Source organism: Salvelinus namaycush, chromosome 2, assembly GCF_016432855.1.
Source record: "Salvelinus namaycush isolate Seneca chromosome 2, SaNama_1.0, whole genome shotgun sequence".
Taxonomy (NCBI): domain Eukaryota; kingdom Metazoa; phylum Chordata; class Actinopteri; order Salmoniformes; family Salmonidae; genus Salvelinus; species Salvelinus namaycush.
This window is the reverse complement of record NC_052308.1, coordinates 38209543-38228749: the sequence shown is the minus strand read 5'-3', so window position 1 is coordinate 38228749 and position 19207 is coordinate 38209543. Positions and strand designations below refer to the sequence as shown.

Sequence of the window (19207 nt, the reverse complement as noted above, 5' to 3'; positions counted from 1 at the left end):
TTTTCCCATGTTGTGGTCATTCCAGATTCATTTCCAGCTCTTTGTATTGTTATTGACAGATGGAGTGTATTGGCAGGCTGTCAGCTGAGCTGGCAGAGCAGAAGCCTGTAAATATCTTGAATGCTGCCAGGATCCACAGGATAGAGAGTGTTCTCCACAGCAGCACAGCCACAGGACAGGGACTGGGACAGGGACAGGCCGTTCTCAGCAGGCCTCCAGAGCATGGGGCTACTGATCATTACTCTGTCCACCACACTAGATGACAGACCGGACCATGGTCGCCCCAGTGGTGTAAGAGAATGACATGTTGCCATTCTGCACTGGTTGTTTTTTTATAGTATAAAAACATAATTATTCAAAATAGAGTAAGGTGTATGGAAATTGTTCTATTGAAGCTTTTGAATTTAAAACCCTAATCTTGGTGATAATCGGTTGGACTGAAAAATAATGGCATGGCAAGGCAGCTGTGTTTGATTTATGTTTGACTTGACTATGCTGTAATGGCTTTTTGTTATATGCATAATGTTCTGGTGTTTGTACATTTAATAAAATATTTGCTACATGCTCAATTATGTTGGTATTTTCTGCATTAAACTTTGCAGTGCTGGACTGTTTTTCACAAAACTATTACCAAAATAAATATAACACTCGAATTTTATTATTACATAATCATGCATTCAATGTATTCACCACGATAAGCCAAACAAACTGGAGGTGTGAGATACTGGCAGAAGTTCTACAGATCTCAAACGCGTAAAAGTGCTTGGATGCGAGTCGTCCGCGTGACGTTACATGGAAATATTTTCCAGATGCGCGCTGAGTAGTGGCGCAGAATCCTATATTTTTGGCTATTTCGAAAGTTCTACGCTTGCACAATAGTTTGATTTCTTTAGGTCGCCTGTAGTAATAAGAAATAATGTTAAATTATGTAGACGGATTTCAGGACGAATTGGAAGGGGTCCGCCAACCTCGCTGCGTGAAGTAAACTGCGTTTGGTTTGAAAAGGACTGAAGAGCTGAACAGAGACCAAAATGAGGGCAATGCATGCCATTCTAATAATTTTCATCTGCCTTCACTATAGTTGGGGTAAGTGTTCATCCAATCTAGTATAGTTTTGGGTGGTGGTACTCAAAATCCCAATTGTTAATCGTTTGGTTAGCCTTGCTGGATAATGTTGCCTTTTTCAAATATATTCGTGTTTTTGTGGTTTCACCTAATTTCAGGGATTGTTCTGAAAATGTTGTGGTCCTATACATTTTAATTAATCTTATACAGTATTGTAACAATGTATTCTCCCTCTACAGCAGTTGTTTATTTATTTCCAGTTGGAAAGGAAATAGTGAGTTATGCAAGGTTAATATTGACGCTATTTCTTAGGTCCTAATATTACTATCCTTAAACCCAGTTTTTTAATTCCCTTTTGTTTTAGGTAAGAAGATGCGCTGGTGCACGGTGTCTGAGCAGGAGCAGAAGAAGTGTGCTGAGCTGGCCAAGGCCCTGGTGGCAGTGTTGCCTCCTGCTGCTGTGGCAGCATTCGCAAGGCTCTCCTGTGTCCTCGCCTACAGCACCACCGACTGCATCAACAAGATCAGGGTCAGGAAATACCTGCTCTCTCCAGATACCAGAAAGACTCACTATTTGCCCTAACCACTCTTGTTAATGCTGATACTGATTTCAGACAGGGCAGGTTTACCATACAGATGCTCCTTCATAGCCAACTGTATCTGATGCCTTTCCTCCAGGCTAACCGTGCTGACATGGTAACATTGGATGCAGGGGAAGTCTACACTGCAGTGAAGCAGTTTGGCCTCACTGCCATTGCCAAGGAGATCTACAGGGACGGTTGGTTAACGACACTTAAGATTTGGATCCTTTTAGTCCAGAACTAGGCACAATCTGTGTACGGGAAACATTTAAGCAATAAGGTACGAGGTGTGGTATATGGCCAATATACCATGGCTAAGGGCTGTTCTTAAGCACGATGCAACGCGGAGTACCTGGATATCCAGCCCTTAGCTGTGGTATATTAGCCATACACCACAAACTCCTGAGGTCCCTTATTGCTATTATAAACTGGTTACCAATGTAATTAGAGCAGTAAAAATACATGTATTGTCATACCTGTGATATACGGTTTGATATAGCACAGCTTTCAGCCAATCAGCATTCAGGGCTCGAACCACCCAGTTTCTATTTTTGTTTATGACATTTTGTGTGCCTGTGTCAGTTTATTGTATGTCTGTCACCTGTTTGCCCAGGAGGCTGTATTCTGTCGGTGGCGGTGGTGAGGAACAGCACCCTGGACGTGCGCTCCCTGCAGGGCCAGAGAAGCTGTCATACTGGGGCCCGCTGGACGGCAGGCTGGAGTCTACCCCTGGGCTTCCTGCTGTCCCGCAACTACCTGACCTGGGCAGAGGAGCAGCCACTCAGTCTGGGTAAGAACATAGACCGACATATCCCTCTAAACTGTTGAATCATAATTTTGTTAAGTGTAATCTCGGTTACCCAGAAGTAAAATTATCTCGCAAAAGTTTGTCATTTTCTGTTTTACTTCTGGGGGGGAATGCCGTTAACAATTGCTCACTTTGGAAGAAAACAAAGTGAGCCTTGACAGGTTCTCGCCGTTTCATCTGTCCATGAGAATCTGTCCACTAGAGATTGTTACATTTTAAACTGCGTTTCCAAAACTCAGTCCTGGGGACCCCAAGGGGCACACGTTTTCTTTTGATGACTAGTTGATTATTTAAATCAGCTGTGTAGTGTTAGGGCAAAAACCAAAACGTGCACCCCTTGAAGTCCCCGGGACAGAGTTTAGGAAACGCTGGTGTTTCTGGTGGCATTAGAACCCGGGACTCCTGCTCGCTATTCCAACATCTTAAAAGGACATGCTCAAAGTCAGAGGCCGACAGTAGGGCTTCCAAGTCTTAGGCAGGCCTAACTTATCACGAGAGCATGATTCCAAATCCCCTCCGCTACAAAGGAATGGTCTCTAACCCCACTCTTCTCTTTGGCAGCGGTCAGTACCTTCTTCAATGCTAGTTGTGTTCCTGGGGCGGCTGCCATAGCACCCATCCTGTGTGCCCTGTGTCAGGGTCAGAAGTCCTACATCGCCCAGCGCAACTTCCACTGTGAAACGGCACATGGCGAACCCTTCTACAACAGCCAGGGGGCGCTCAGGTCACATGGGAGGGTCATATCAGGACAGACACAATGATTATGATATGGTCATTTTAAAATTATTCTCTTTGTCTATCAGGTGTCTCAAGACTGGGGCAGGGGATGTTGCTTTTGTGGACCATACAGCCCTGGAGGGTATTGAAGGTACACAAAAAATATATATATTCTGGAACAATACACAACTACCATTCAAGTACTTCAGAGTTCTTTCTCAAGACTAGTCAAATAGCTGTTGAAACATCCCCCTCTGCTCTATCTCTATCCCTGTTGTTTTTCTCTTCCAGAGAGTGAGAGGAAGGATTACCAGCTGCTGTGTACTGATGGTACCCGTGCGCCACTAAGCCACTATGGGACCTGCAACCTGGGAAGGGGACCAGGACAGGGCATGGTCACTCGACTCAATGTTCGTAAGATCGCACGCAAGTTCCTGGCGGCAGCACAGGTAGTACACCATTCTGTCTTCAACCACTTCTAGAAGCAGCAGATGTGGGACTTGTCGGGACAGCTCAGGGCCTCCAGCCCTCTACTCAGTATGACCACTTGTGAAACAGGGTTGCGTTTGCAAGGGAAAGCGTGTCCACTGTATTTAACATCAGTGTATATCACATTTGTATCCATCCACGTGCATGTGTCATCATAGTATGTCCCTTGTTTGTATTTTTGTTGCTGAGAGAATGTCCGATGGATTTCCTATCAGATGGCGTTTGGCCGGCGGGGTAGAGAGAGGCAGCGTTTCCAGCTCTTTGACTCTGCTCCGTTCGGCGCCGCTGATCTGCTCTTCAAGGATGTCACAGAGAAGCTGTCCATTCTAGAGGATAACAAGGACATCAGTCAGGTGCTGGGGCTGGACTATGTGGCTCTCCTCAAAGGCCTTGGACATGAAGGTGCCTACCTACCCACATGGGCAGTGGGGGTGTATGTAGGCTGCTCATTGGGAAAACTAATTTGCTGCTACATTATGCATCATAACTAAATATTTTTTATTCTGTTGTGTATCTATAGGAAGCTCATTGGAGGACAGTGTTGTGCGTTGGTGCTGCATTAGCAATGCAGAACAGAAGAAATGTGAGCAGTGGGCTCTCAGCATTAAGTCAGACCCATTGGTGTGTGTTAGAGCCATCTCCATGAGCGATTGTGTCGAGAAGATTAAGGTAAGCAGACTAAGATAAAACTACAGGGTGTGGACAATCATAACCCTATCCATAACCTACTGTCATTCTATGCCGCCCTACATCTCGATCTCCACTTACTGTGTTGTCACAGAGAGATGAGGTGGATGCTGTCTCGCTGGACGCCACACACGCATTCATCGCTGGGAAATGTGGCCTTGTCCCCGTGGTAACAGAGTATTATGGTATGGCTGATAATAATGTAATGGTTACAGAACTAGTTATTAATCATGGACGCTCACTGCAGTCAGTTTCTGTCGTCGACTCTTTCTCTCTCCGCGTCTCTCAGGGAAGACGTGCGTACCGGCTGAGGGAGGAGCTGAAAAAGCAGGCCATTTAGAGACGGATGGTGAGCTGAACAGAAGGGAAGTCCATTCGTCTGTAAATGTACATGATTTTATTCTAAGCCGCTCCTTGTGTCCCCACAGTGTTGCCGTCCGTCGTTGGTGTGGCGGTCGTGAAGCGCTCCACCAGGGGTGTGTTCTTTGGGAACTTTGGGGGCAGGCGCTCCTGCCACGGCCACATGTACAGCCCTGCAGGCTGGCTTCTGCCCTTTAGACACACCCTCAGCCTGGAACACAACAACACCTCTCCCTGTGAACCAAACCAAGGTACCGTTCCTGCCTGGCAGTTGCATCTCCCTTTCCTGTGTGTTTATTTATATATATATATATATATATATATATATATATATATATATATATATATATATATATATATATATATATATACACATTGCTCAAAAAAATAAAGGGAACACTTAAACAACACAATGTAACTCCAAGTCAATCACACTTCTGTGAAATCAAACTGTCCACTTAGGAAGCAACACTGATTGACAATATATTTCACATGCTGTTGTGCAAATGGAATAGACAAAAGGTGGAAATTATAGGCAATTAGCAAGACACCCCCAATAAAGTAGTGGTTCTGCAGGTGGTGACCACAGACCACTTCTCAGTTCCTATGCTTCCTGGCTGATGTTTTGGTCACTTTTGAATGCTGGCGGTGCTTTCACTCTAGTGGTAGCATGAGACGGAGTCTACAACCCACACAAGTGGCTCAGGTAGTGCAGCTCATCCAGGATGGCACATCAATGCGAGCTGTGGCAAGAAGGTTTGCTGTGTCTGTCAGCGTAGTGTCCAGAGCATGGAGGCGCTACCAGGAGACAGGCCAGTACATCAGGAGACGTGGAGGAGGCCGTAGGAGGGCAACAACCCAGCAGCAGGACCGCTACCTCCGCCTCAGTCCAAATTGAGTCGGACTGCAGAGTGAAGGAAAAGCGGCCAGCAAGTGCTCAGCATATGTGGCAAATCCATCAAGACTGTTGGTGAGGCTGGTTGAGAGAATGCCAAGAGTGTTTAAAGCTGTCATCAAGGCAAAGGGTGGCTATTTGAATAATCAAATAGAAAATATATTTTGATTTGTTTCACTTTGTTTGGTTACTACATGATTCCATATGTGTTATTTCATAGTTTTGATGGCTTCACTATTATTCTACAATGTAGAAAATAGTACAATTAAGAAAAACCCTTGAATGAGTTGATGTTCTAAAACGTTTGACCAGTAGTGTATATAAGGTCCCACAGTTGACAGTGCATGTCAGAGCAAAAACCAAGCCATGAGGTCGAAGGAATTGTCCGTAGAGCTCCGAGACAGGATTGGTTCAAGGCACCGATCTGGAGAATGGTACCAAATCTGGGCCTGACTCCCAAGTGGGTGGGCCTATGTCCTCCTAGGCCCACCCATGGCTGGTTCCCTGCTCAATCATGTGAGATCCATAGTGTAGGGCCTAATGAATTTATATGAACTGTAACTGTAAATTGTTGCGTTTATATTGTGTTTTTGTGTACTAGTATGTAGTTAACTAGCTCTGGTATACCGCAAATCACAATTTTAGCCTCGTGTAGACTAGAACATGAAATGACCCAAAATTCTTATAGCACAATAGCCTGATATTTGGTGAGGATGTGTATTCTGCTCATCTCTCCTAGTGTATAACGAGGTGTTCTGGAAGGGCTGTCTCCCTGGTTCTCAGGGAAACCTCTGTAAAGTGTGTATGGGGGGCACTGGGGAGGCTGCCACCAAACGCTGTGCAGACAACCACAATGAGCGTTACTACGGCAACATGGGGGCTTTGAGGTGAGTGGTGGCTCTCTTGTTGCATGTTTGTATTCATTGTTCATGGATAGAAAATGCAGTCATTCAATCTTACATCAACTTGTCACAGTGCTTTACAGAAACCTGGCAATGTGAAAGATTTGTTGTGATTGTTATGACGTTGCCCCATGGTTATTTGTGCAGGTGCCTGGTGGGAGATGCCAGTGGGAAGAGCTATGGAGATGTGGCCTTTGTTGAGCAGCACAATCTAGAGAGCAACATCCTCAGTGAGAACCTCATACAACTCTTATACATAGTTAGGCTACATATGGCCACCACACACACCATGAAGTAATATTGGTAAATGTTCAGGCAAACAATTACAGGTTCTGCCATAATGTTCTTGTTTTTCCTCATTTGGTTTGTGATACTTTTGATATTACATTTTGTTTGTTTGTGTTGTGCTCCAGGTCTGAGCCCCAGTGGGTGGGCGGATGGGTGGCTGTCATGGGACTTTGAGCTTTTGTGTGGGGATGGCCGGCGGGAACCTTTATCTGAATGGGAGAACTGTAACCTAGGAGCCATCCCACCCAACATCATCATGACAAGACCTGTGCTCACTTCTCGCGTCTATGACTTCCTCATGAAGTCACAGGTGAGACTGAGGAGTCAGACAAACAGGAATCTAAACCAACCTAATTATTCTGGCGACATTGTATTAATTTCATACAATTTTCTTTTCTTCTAACAAGCCATTCCAAATGTTCCCATCCCTTGAAGGAGACTCTGGCATCCAACCCAGACACAGAATTCAGGCTGTTTCAGTCCCAGCAGTATGGAGAGAGTGATCTGCTGTTTAAAGACGCCACTCAGTGCCTCATCCACACCAGTCACCTGGACTACCGCACCATACTTGGAGATGAGTTCTACAGACTAGCAGAGAGTGTCTTCAACTGCACACACTCAGGTGGAAATTGATACTTTATCATGTGCATGTTTATACTGAAACCGTGTACTGTTGAAATGTTATTGACTATAAAAGTAGCCAATGTATGTATTCATTTTCTCTCTGACAGACATCTTGGAATTTTGCAACCAGGACGTGTGCAGCATATTTTGAGCAACAGAGAGAAGAGAAATCACATGTTTCACATTGACCTATTGTGGAGGCCCTAACCAATGGTTTGCCAAAATGTAATATTGTTTCTTGCTACTTGTAATTCCTCAGTCCACACCCACCTGAATGTTAAAAAATATATATAATTGTCAGATACATTTCAATGAAAGCTTCTGTTTTTTTTCAGCAATATGTCATTTTTCAAACTTTTGGTAATGTGTGCAGGGGTTCCAAAAGTAGGGTCTGTAGCAAAATTTCTAAATATTAAAACAAATATTTTTTGGAATATTACTAGCAATAACAAATAAAATGTATTTTGGACAAGGGATCCGTGGAAAAATTAGACGTTACAATACAATGTCATATTCATGTTCTTAGCCCTTAAATGCACATGGGCCTGTGAGGCTCACAGAGATTGGTATCCACAATACTCCATCAATGATCTTGTTCAACATAATTCTTCTTCTATTCCCCCAAAATTGGTTTTGAACACAGTGCATTACTTTAATATTGCAAAATCTGTAGATTTGCTAGGAATTAGCTTTAAAACGGTATGGTATTGCCAAAGTCTGGACATGCACTGTATACGTCAACGTAAAACTGATTGTATGCTATTTTTAATGCAGTCTACAGTAGGAGTTGTATTCTGATGAGGGCAACTGATGCATTTGCTGACACGAAATGGGTCCCCGACGCAAACAAAGTTTGGGAACCCCCTGGTGTACCACACACTGAGCTATGTACGTTGGTTCAATCCACCGGACTACAAGTCCCAGCGTGCATAGCGGCTGTTGCCGTTCTTTGTTACACTGGTATTTCCTGTCGCTTTTTCGTAAGAGTTTGGCTGCCTGCTACATTGTCGGCTGTTTATTCAATCAAACGTGTACCTCGTGCCATTGTAAGGTACGTTACATGACACTGAATTGTATTACTAATAATGCATGCCTTTTTGTGGTTCTATGCTTCTTATCGTATTTCCTCCACGTAACCTTGTTACTGATGACAGGAGTTCAATGATGAGCCAGAACTTGTAAACATACACAAATCAGCCTTGACCAAAAGTCGAATACCGTAAAAGACTAAATGAACAATTACTGTGTCAGATAAAGCTAGATACATGTAATTATTGCTTGGTGACCCTAATTATATTATTTTTAATAAAAGATGTGACAAGCTTGCGAGGAGGCATCAGGGCATGTCCATGTTTTCTTGAATTTACATAAGAGAAATCTAAATTACTTACTACTCGCGTCCTCTCTCTCTCGTTACATCCTTCTCAAACCCATTGGATGAGAAAGCCAGAGGTCCCGCCGTTCTGACCTCTTCCAATGGGTTTTGAGAAGGAATGGAGATTCTCCCATCAACAGATGAGATTTTGGTTGCAATCCAAACTCAAAGTAGACCGTCCTCTACCCTATACCCTCAGCCCTTAGATTAAATGTTACATCGTCACATCCTAGTGTACCAAGCGTGAGATGATCAAATACGCAATCTAACTTTAGGGAAATCTTGAAGTTGAGCTAATAAACAACCAACCTAAAGCTATTAATGTACCTAGCAAGCTAACAGTTACCCATAGCTGGCTAGCTAGTTTTATAGTTTGGTGATTTTATTCCAATACATTTCAGAATTATCCAAAAATATTTTTATGAAGCTAGGTACTTTTTAAAGGCTCCTCACTACGAGACTAAGACTATTGGCAAACGCTGAAATCAATGTCATATCTGTTGAGCGAGCTAGCGTCATAATTTTGTCTGACATGCCAAAAGTGCCGCCGTGTTGATTGAATGTGACACTTCGCACCCACTCTGAGTAAGACACGTGACTACAGTTTTGCATTACATTGTGGGCCAAATCAACCCCACAAGTGATCGTGACAACTATGGAGTTTATTACGCAGTGAAACACTTGATCCCAACAGGTTCCTTTTTTGAAAGGTGAATAAGAAAACAACAGCATGCAACATGAGTCGTTCCATGTCATTGCAGCAAGCCATGACACCCGCGATCTCAGATTGTTCTGAAATAGTTTCTGTGGTTAGAAACAGGTAATATTATTTTGTTGACATTTTAATTTGATCTATGCGAAATTAAGCTAATTTATTTGACCCAAATTGGCCATTTTAATAAATAGGATTCAGATATTCAATAAATATAGTACCAAACTTCTTCCTTCACCCCTCCCCCCATCTATACATGCCCCCCTGTAAGACCCAATGATCCGTGAACCGTACATGATACAGACAATACCTTGGTGTCATTGTACTCCTTAGTGTGGTTTAAAATATGGAGTATCGCTACATTCTGGAATACAATTTTACACATGCATTTATTCAATTTTAAAGCTATTGATATTAATCTCAAAATACATCACATTTCAAGACTGGGTTCTCTGCTACTTTTAAAGTTAAGATAAATGTTATGAGCACCACCAACACAGGGAATGGATTCAAAGGGAACTCCCTCTGCTGGTGATTTGTTGAATGGGCAATCCTACAGGAGGGCTATGATTGGTCAATGACCTATACATGTTAATTTCTATGTATAACGTTTTTAGTTTTTTCAAGTAGCAGAGAGCCCACTGGAAATTGTATATTGTTCCAAACAATGTCTAAATTAATGTGAAATGGTATTTCAGAATATACAGTGCCTTCAGAAAGTATTCACACCCCTATACTTTTCCCACATTTTGTTGTTAGTGTCTGAATTTTAAATGGATTAAATGTATATGTTTGTCACTGGCCTACACACAATACTCCATGTCAAAGTGGAATTATGTTCCAAGAAAATTTGACAAATTAGTAAATTAAAAGCTGAAATGTTTTGACTCAAGTATTCAACCCCTTTGTTATGCCAAACCTAAATAAGTTCAGGAGTAAAAATGAGCTTAACAAGTCACATAAGTTGCATGGACTCACACTGTGTGCAATAGTGTTTCAACATGATTTTTTGAATGACTACATCATCTCTGTACACCACACATACAGATAATTGTAAGGTCCCTCAGTCGAGCAGTGAATTTTAAACACAGATACAACCACAAAGACCAGGGAGGTTTTCCAATGCCTCACAAAGAAGGGCAACTATTGGTAGATGGGTAAATGTAGATGGATTGTGCATCAATACACCAAGTCACTACAAAGATACAGGTGTTCATCCTGCTGGAGAGGAAGGAAACCGCTCAGGGAGTTCTCCATGAGGCCAATGGTGACTTTAAAACAGAGTTTAAAGTGATAACTGAGGATGGATCAACAACATTTTAGTTACTCCACTATACTAACCTAATTGACAGAGTGAAAAGGAAGCTTGTACAGAAAACATGCATCCTGTTCGCAAACAAGGCACTGAAGTAATACTTTAATACAAAAAATTGTTAAAACAATTTACTTTTTGTCCTGAATAGAAAGTGTTATCTTTGGGGCAAATCCACTCCAATACATTACTGAGTACCACTCCATATTGTCAAGCATAGCATATTATTTGTACTATTTTCTACATTGTAGAATAATAGTGAAGACATCAAAACTATAAAATAACACCTGGAATCATGTAGTAACCCAAAAAGTGTATGTTAGTTTCTTCAAAGTAGCCATCCTTTGCCTTGATGACAGCTTTGCACACTCTTGGCATTCTCTCAAGCAGCTTCATGAGGAATACTTTTCCAACAGTCTTGAAGGAATTCCCACATATGCTTCGCACTTGTTGGCTGCTTTTCCTTTACTCTGCGGGCCAACTCATCCCAAACCATCTCAATTGGGTTGAGGTCGGGTGATTGTGGAGGCCAGGTCATCTGATGCAGCCCTCCATCACTCTTCTTGGTCAAATAGCCATTATACAGCCTGGAGGTGTGTTTTGGGTCATTGTCCTGTTGAAAAACAAATTATTGTCCCACTAAGCGCAAACCAGATGGGATGGCGTATCGCTGCAGAACGCTGTGGTGGCCATGCTGGTTAAGTGTGCCTTGAATTCTAAATATATCACAGACAGTGTCACCAGCAAAGCACCCCCACACCACCACCTCCATGCTTCACGGTCAGAACCACACATGCAGAGATCATCCGTTCACCTACTCGGCGTCTCACAAAGACACGGCGGTTGGAACCAAAAATCTCATTTGGACTCATCAGACCAAAGGACAGATTCCCACCAGTCTAATGTTCATTGCTCGTGTTTCTTGGCCCAAGCAAGTCTCTTCTTATTATTGGTGTCCTTTAGTAGTGGTTTCTTTGCAGCAATTCGACCATGAAGGCCTGATTCACACACTCTCCTCTGAACAGTAGATGTTGAGATGTGACTGTTACTTGAACTCTGTAAAGCATTTATTTGGGCTGAGGTGCAGTTATTTCTAAGAAACTTATCTGCATCAGAGGTAACTCTAGGTCTTCCTTTCCTGTGGCGGTCCTCATGAGAGCCAGTTTCATCATAGCGTTTCAAAGTTCTTGAAATGTTCCGTATTGACTGACCTTCATGCCTTAAAGTAATGATGGACTGTCATTTCTCTTTGCTTATTTGAGCTGTTCTTGCCATAATATGGACTTGGTCTTTCACCAAATAGGGCTATCTTCTGTATACACTCCAACGTTGTCACAACACAACTGATTGTCTCAAACGCATTACGAATGAAAAAAAAATCCACAAATTAACTTTTAACAAGAGACACCTGTTAATTGAAATGCATTTCAGCTGACTACCTCATGAAGCTGTTTGAGATAATGCCAAAAGTGGGCAAAGCTTTTAGCAAGGCAAAGGGTGGCTACTTTGAAGAATCTCAAATAAAAAATATATTTAGATTTGTTTAACACTTTTTTGGTTACTACATGATTCCATATGTGTTATTTCATAGTCTTGATGTATTCACTATTATTATACAATGTAGAAAATAGTAAAAATAAAGAAAAACCCTGGAATGAGTAGGTGTGTCCAAACTTTTGACTGGTACTGTATCTAACTAGACATGTTAATATATAAGGCTGAAATATTAATGTTTCAGGGGAGATCTATGCACAGCAAGTTATGTCAATTAGGCTATTCTTAGAATATTTTTTAACATTGTCGCAATTAACGTTACATGGCTACTGTTTTATAGAGGTAAATCCCAGCTTTCCAACGGTGCAGATTTCTTTAGGCTCTACCGTGCCGGTGGAAAGGCGACAACGAAATGAATGCTTAGTTAGCTATAGTTAACTAGTGAGAAATGCTACAAGTTATGTTTCTAAATGGTGATCTAGTTAGTCTGCTGCTGAAATGTCGTCGTCTATCTCCTCGGGCACTGGCATACACGCAGCATCACAGTCATGCACTGAAGGGTCATTCCGATAATGGCGGATATGTCGTGTTATTGATTGATCATATTTAAGTGTGCTTTCATGAATTACAGTAACAACAATTATTAAACTAATTTCCATGACCTGACAAACCCTAATTTGACAACTTGGAACAGCACATCATGCTATTCAGGCTGGCGCATTTTCAATCTGCGCAATCTCAAACAGCCTACTGTCAACAGACTAGTAGCAAATACATTTGAACAAAGCAGAATCAGGAAATGAATGCGGACTCTCTATTGCCATTCAATGAAGATCCCGACTTCGTTCAGCTTTGATCAACCTGTTTTGCTTTGGTGTGTGAATCTGGGCTAGCGATAGGCTACTTTGTTTTTATAGGGGAGCTGGTACGCAATTCCCCAAAAATTAGAAGTGCTGGTACGGCGTTCCGGACAGTTTCGTCCCAAGTCAAGCACTATGGGTACACTGAATGGAGCTAAACACAGGCAAAATCCTAGAGAAAAACCTGGCTAAATCTGATTTCCACCAGACATTAGGAGATGAATTTACCTTTCAACAGGACAATAACTTAAACCACAAGGCCAAATCAACACTGGAGTGTAATTTTCAGGAATGCTAATCGTATCTGTTACGAACTACAGAAACTATTTCAGAACAATCTGAGATTGTGGGCGTCGAAATACTCTTGTGCTTTTTGAGGTGGAACGACCTATATGCATCAATCTTACACTGTACTCTGTATGCAGATGCGGTTCCCATGGAGACCCTTGGCACTGTGTTGCGCAGCCCCTGGGAGACGGGCATCATCATCAGTTCCCGAGGGCATCCAGAGCTTTGTGCCCACCAGCAGCACCATCGATGCCCACGCCCTGGAGCAGCTACAGGCCTTCTTATCCCGTGCCACGCGCCTCTTCGTCATCACTGGGGCGGGTCTCTCCACAGAGTCTGGCATCCCAGACTACCGCTCAGAGGGGGTGGGTCTCTACGCCCGCACAGACAGGCGACCAATGCAGTATGCAGAGTATATACGCAGCGCCAAGTCTCGTCAGCGCTATTGGGCTAGGAACTATATGGGCTGGCCACAGTTCTCCTCTCATCAGCCGAACTCTGCCCACCTGGCTCTGCAGCAGTGGGAGGAGCAGGGAAAGGTACACTGGCTGGTAACTCAGAATGTGGACGCGCTTCATTCCAAGGCAGGCCATCAAGGACTGACTGAACTGCACGGCTGCGCACACAGGTAGGTAGGTAGAAATGTACTGTCTGTCACACACACAATACAGACTTTCTTCTTCAAGGACATTGGCTCAGAACAACACTCAGCTTTTTACCTTTGTGTGTGTGTGACCCTCCCAGGGTGTTGTGTCTGGGCTGTGGTGCCGTGTCTCCAAGGGAGGACCTCCAGAAGCGGTTCAAAGCACTGAACCCTAGCTGGGGTGCACAGGCAGGAGGTGTGGCTCCCGATGGTGATGTCTTCATTGAGGACGAGCAGGTCCTCCACTTCAGAGTGCCTTCATGTAAGGATTGTGGGGGCATATTGAAGCCAGAGGTGACATTCTTTGGGGACACAGTGAACCGAAGGACAGTGCAGTTTGTACATGAGAGACTAGCTGAGTCCGATGCGGTTCTTGTCGCTGGATCTTCTTTGCAGGTGGGCATGATATATATAATTGTTCACGACCTACCATAAATGTTTAAATTGAAAGTGTTGCTATGTTGTTGACATAGTCAACTGTTTGTTGCAGGTGTTATTCTGTTATGTTTGTCTTACTGATATGGTATACTTATAAAAACATGTCCCTGTGACAGAGTGAACCGTAACACAAAGGAAACAACTCAACAGCCTTACAATATGTGGAAGTTTCACATCCCTTCTAATTTTCCAGGTGTATTCTGGATACAGATTCCTACTGGCAGCAGCTGACCAGAAGATCCCAGTAGCCATCTTGAACATTGGGTCTACCAGGGCCGACCACCTGGCAGAGTTCAGAGTCAGTGCTCGTTGTGGGGAGGTATTGTCTGTCATTCAGCCTCACTGACCACAAAGACAGACGGAAGGCCTCACTAGGACTTTAGTCACTGATCCACAGACACCATGTTGTATTGTTTTGAGAACTATTCAGTGGGCTCTACTATTCTACCTCTTGGTCAACCTGGCAGCAATGCAATCAGCTTTAGGACATTGGGCTGAAGTGATGGACACTACTACTAACTAGGAATCATGTGTTATGGGCTTGTACATGTACAGTGCTTTTAGAAAGTATTCAAATCTCTGTACCCCACAGATACAATTATCTGTAAGGTCCCTCAGTCGAGCTGGGAATTTCAAACACAGATTTAACCACCAGGGAAGTTTTCCAATGCCTTGCAAAGGGCACCTATTGGTAGATGGGTAAAATAAAAAGCAGACGTTGAATATCCCTTTGAGCATGGTGAGGTTATTAATTACACTTTGGAGGGTGTATCAATACACCCAGTGTGTTATTGTTTACAATAACACAAAGTAAAACTGCCAAAAAATGTGGCAAAGAAATGTACTTTATGTCCTGAATACAAAGCGTTATGTTTGGAACAAATCCAACAACACACTCTTCATATCACACACTCTTCACAGTTTCGTCCCAAGTCAAGCACTATGGGTACACTGAATGGAGCTAAACACAGGCAAAATCCTAGAGCAAAACCTGGTTAAATCTGATTTCCACCAGACATTAGGAGAAAAGTTCACCTTTCAGCAGGACAATAACCTAGAATACAAGGCCATATATACACTGGTTGCTTACCAAGATGACTTTGAATGTTCTAGTTACAGTTCTGAGTGGCCTAGTTACAGTTTTGACTTAAATCATCTTGAAAATCTATGGCAAGACTTTAAAATGGCTGTCTAGCAATGATCAACAACCAACTTGACAGAGCTTGACGAATTATTAAAAAAATTATAATGTGCAAATATTGTACAATCCAGGTGTGCAAAGCTCTTAGAGATGTACCCAGAAAGACTCACAGCTGTAGGCCTAATTGCTGCCAAAGATGAGTCTAACATGTATTGATTTAGCGGTGTGAATAGCTTACAGGACAAAAAGTTTATTTCTTTAACATGTTGTGCACAAATTTGTTTACATCTCTGTTAGTGATCATTTCTCCTTTGCCAAGATAATCCATCCAACTGACAGGTGTGGCATACTAAGAAGCTGACTAAACAGCATGATCATTACACAGGTGCACCTTGTACTGGGGACAATAAAAGGCCACTCTTTTCAGTGCAGTTTTCTCGCACAACACAATGCCACAGATTTCTTAAGTTTTCAGCGAGCGTGCAAATTGGCATGCTGACTGCAGGAATGTCCACCAGAGCTGTTGCCGGAGGATTCGAATGTTAATTTAGCTACCATAAGCCACCCCCAATGTCATTTCAGAGAATTTGGCAGTACGTCCAACCATCCGGATCGTATAAGACCAGCCACCCGGACAGCTGATGAAACTGGGTTTGCACAACTGAAAAATTTCTGCACAAATTGTCCGAAACCATCTCAAGGATGTTCGTCTGTGTGCTCGTCATCCTCACCAGGGTCTTGACCTGACTGCAGTTCGGCGTTGTAACCAACTTCAGTGGGCAAATGCTCACCTTCGATGGCCACTGGCACGCTGGAGAAGTGTGCTTTTCATGGATGAATGCCGGTTTCAACTGTACTGGGCAGATGGCAGACAGTGTGTATGGCGTCGTGTGGGAGAGCGGTTTGCTGATGTTAATGTGAACAGAGTGCCCCATGGTGGCAGTGGGGTTATGGTATGGGCAGGTATTAGCTACGGACAACAAACACAATTGCATTTTATCGATGGGAATTTGAATGCACAGACATACCGTGAAAAGATCATGAGGCCCATTGTGCCATTAATCCACCGCCATCACCTCATGTTTCAGCATGATAATGCACAGCCCAAAGTCGCAAGGATCTGTACACAATTCCTGGATGCTGAAAATGTTCAATTTCTTCCATGGCCTGCATACTCACCAGACATGTCACCCATTGAGCATGTTTGGGATGCTCTGGATTGACATGTACAACAGTGTGTTCCACAGTCATTTGAAGAGTGGGACAACATTCCACAGGCCACAATCAACAGCCTGATCAACTCTATGCAAAATATATATGTCATGCTGTGTAACTGATGTGAAATGGCTAGCTAGTTAGCGGGGTGCGCGCTAATAGCATTTCAATCGGTGACGTCACTCGCTCTGAGACCTTGAAGTAGTTGTTCCCCTTGATCTGCAAGGGCTACGGCTTTTGTGGAGCGATGGGTAATGATGCTTCGAGGGTGGCTGTTGTCTATGTGTGCAGAGGGTCCCTGGTTCGAGACCAGGTAGGGGCGAGGAGAGGGACGGAAGCTATACTGTTACAGCTGCATCAGGCAAATGGTGCTCACACCAGATACTGACTGCTTTTCTGATCCATGCCCCTACTTTTTTTAAAGGTATCTGTGACCAACATATGCATATCTGTATTCCCAGTCATGTGAAATCCATAGATTAGGGCCGAATGAATTTATTTCAATTGACTGATTTCCTTATATGATCTGTAACTCAGTAAAGTATTTGAAATTGTTGCATGTTGCGTTCATATTTTTGTTGTGTAAATGAGATTTCTGCATTGAAATTATAATACATTTGCAAACATTTCTAAAAACATGTTTTCACAGTGTGGTAGCCATTATGAGGTATTGTGTTTAGATGGGTGAGAGAAAAAAATCTATTTAATCCATTTTGATTTCAGGCTGTAAGACACGTATCAAACTCATTCCACAGAGGGCCGAGGGTCTGTGGGTTTTCACTCCTCCCTTGTACTTGATTGATGAATTAAGGTCACTATTTAGTATGGAACTCCACTCACCTCGTTGTCTAGGTCTTAATTGAAAGGAAAAAACAAAAACCAGCAGACACTAGGCCTTCCATGGAATGAGTTTGGCACACCTGCTGTAATACAACAAAATGTGGAATAAGTCAAGGGGTATGAATACTTTCTGAAGGCACTGTATACTCTATGGCTGACAAGGCAATATTCTGAAGTTAGCCCCCGCCTTATTGATCCTCCCTGGAAGTAATAGTCATCCATAGGAATGAATGGTTATTATTTTACTTTTCACTTAGCCTATCCATCGCTTTAGCTAACTAGTATATACTTTACAGACAACCACCAATATGGAAAATAGGTGCAATAACTATTTTAGAGTTTTAAAGATGAGCTTTAGATATGTAGGCCTACTAATAATAATATTGTGGGGGATCTAGTCTTGTCAGTGCACAGACATGGTTTAGGTAATGTCAACACCACAGTATCAGTTATGGGTGCAAATTCCCCTCACAAATGCATTTACCAAATGAGGGGGATTTACATTTCCAATAAATAAATAAAACGACTTATGTAAATCCATTTTATAATATGTTCTATAATATCCATCAACAAAGTGCTATTGGAATCACAAAGCCACAGAAGGTAAGGTGACAGTTGATCTGGTCACACTGAGTCAGTCTGCACTGAAAGCCTTCCTGAAGTTTAGTCCAGTTATCCAGAACTGACTGAGTCTCTGCCTGTAGCAGAGCTAGGTGATTCTCAAAGCTCCTGCTCTGGTCAAACCAGTAGGTGGAGTGGTAGCCCAATAGAATCCCAAAGAGAATGCACAGATTCCATGTGTCACAATATCTTTCTTCGATACAGAGGACTGCGGCTATGGAACCCTGACCTGTTCAACGGACGTGCTACCTGTCCCAGACCTGCTGTTTTCAACTCTCTAGAGACAGCAGGAGCGGGAGAGATACTCTCAATGATCAGCTATGAAAAGCCAACTGACATGTATTCCTGAGGTTCTGACTTGTTGCACCCTCGACAACTACTGTGATTATTATTATTTGACCATGCTGGTAATTTATGAACATTTGAACATCTTGGCCATGTTCTGTTATAATCTCCACCCGGCACAGCCAGAAGAGGACTGGCCACCCCTCATAGCCTGGTTCCTCTCTAGGTTTCTTCCTAGGTTTTGGCCTTTCTAGGGAGTTTTTCCTAGCCACCGTGCTTCTACACCTGCATTCCTTGCTTTTTGGGGTTTTAGGCTGGGTTTCTGTACAGCACTTTGAGATATCAGCTGATGCTATATAAATACATTTGATTTGATTTGATATTCCTCACCATCTCTGTTGCCCGAACTGTCTGATATGAGCAAGTAAAGCCTGAATCGTCCCTGATAGCTCCCCACTGTAGCTCAGTGACGGCAAATCAAATTTTATTGGTCACATACACATGGTTAACAGATGTTAATGTGAATGTAGCGAAATGCTTGTGCTTCTAGTTCTGACAGTGCAGTAAT

General features: G+C 42.9%; 2 protein-coding genes across 2 annotated transcripts; both read left to right on the top strand.

Moving 5' to 3' along the window:
- Positions 1-1040: 1040 nt before the first annotated feature.
- zgc:172271 (uncharacterized protein LOC100000381 homolog) lies at positions 1041-7727 on the top strand. The gene is made up of 17 exons (XM_038965318.1): positions 1041-1086; positions 1430-1593; positions 1743-1842; positions 2259-2435; positions 3015-3177; positions 3257-3321; positions 3462-3619; positions 3875-4061; positions 4180-4328; positions 4441-4531; positions 4636-4695; positions 4775-4957; positions 6341-6488; positions 6651-6733; positions 6917-7101; positions 7227-7413; positions 7523-7727. The coding sequence occupies exons 1-17, from the start codon at positions 1041-1043 to the stop codon at positions 7564-7566; spliced, it is 2190 nt and encodes a 729-aa protein (XP_038821246.1). The 3' UTR covers positions 7567-7727.
- Positions 7728-8378: 651 nt separating this feature from the next.
- Positions 8379-15204, top strand: sirt4 (sirtuin 4). The gene is made up of 4 exons (XM_038970547.1): positions 8379-8466; positions 13594-14084; positions 14201-14495; positions 14731-15204. The coding sequence occupies exons 2-4, from the start codon at positions 13594-13596 to the stop codon at positions 14881-14883; spliced, it is 939 nt and encodes a 312-aa protein (XP_038826475.1). The 5' UTR covers positions 8379-8466; the 3' UTR covers positions 14884-15204.
- Positions 15205-19207: the final 4003 nt, after the last annotated feature.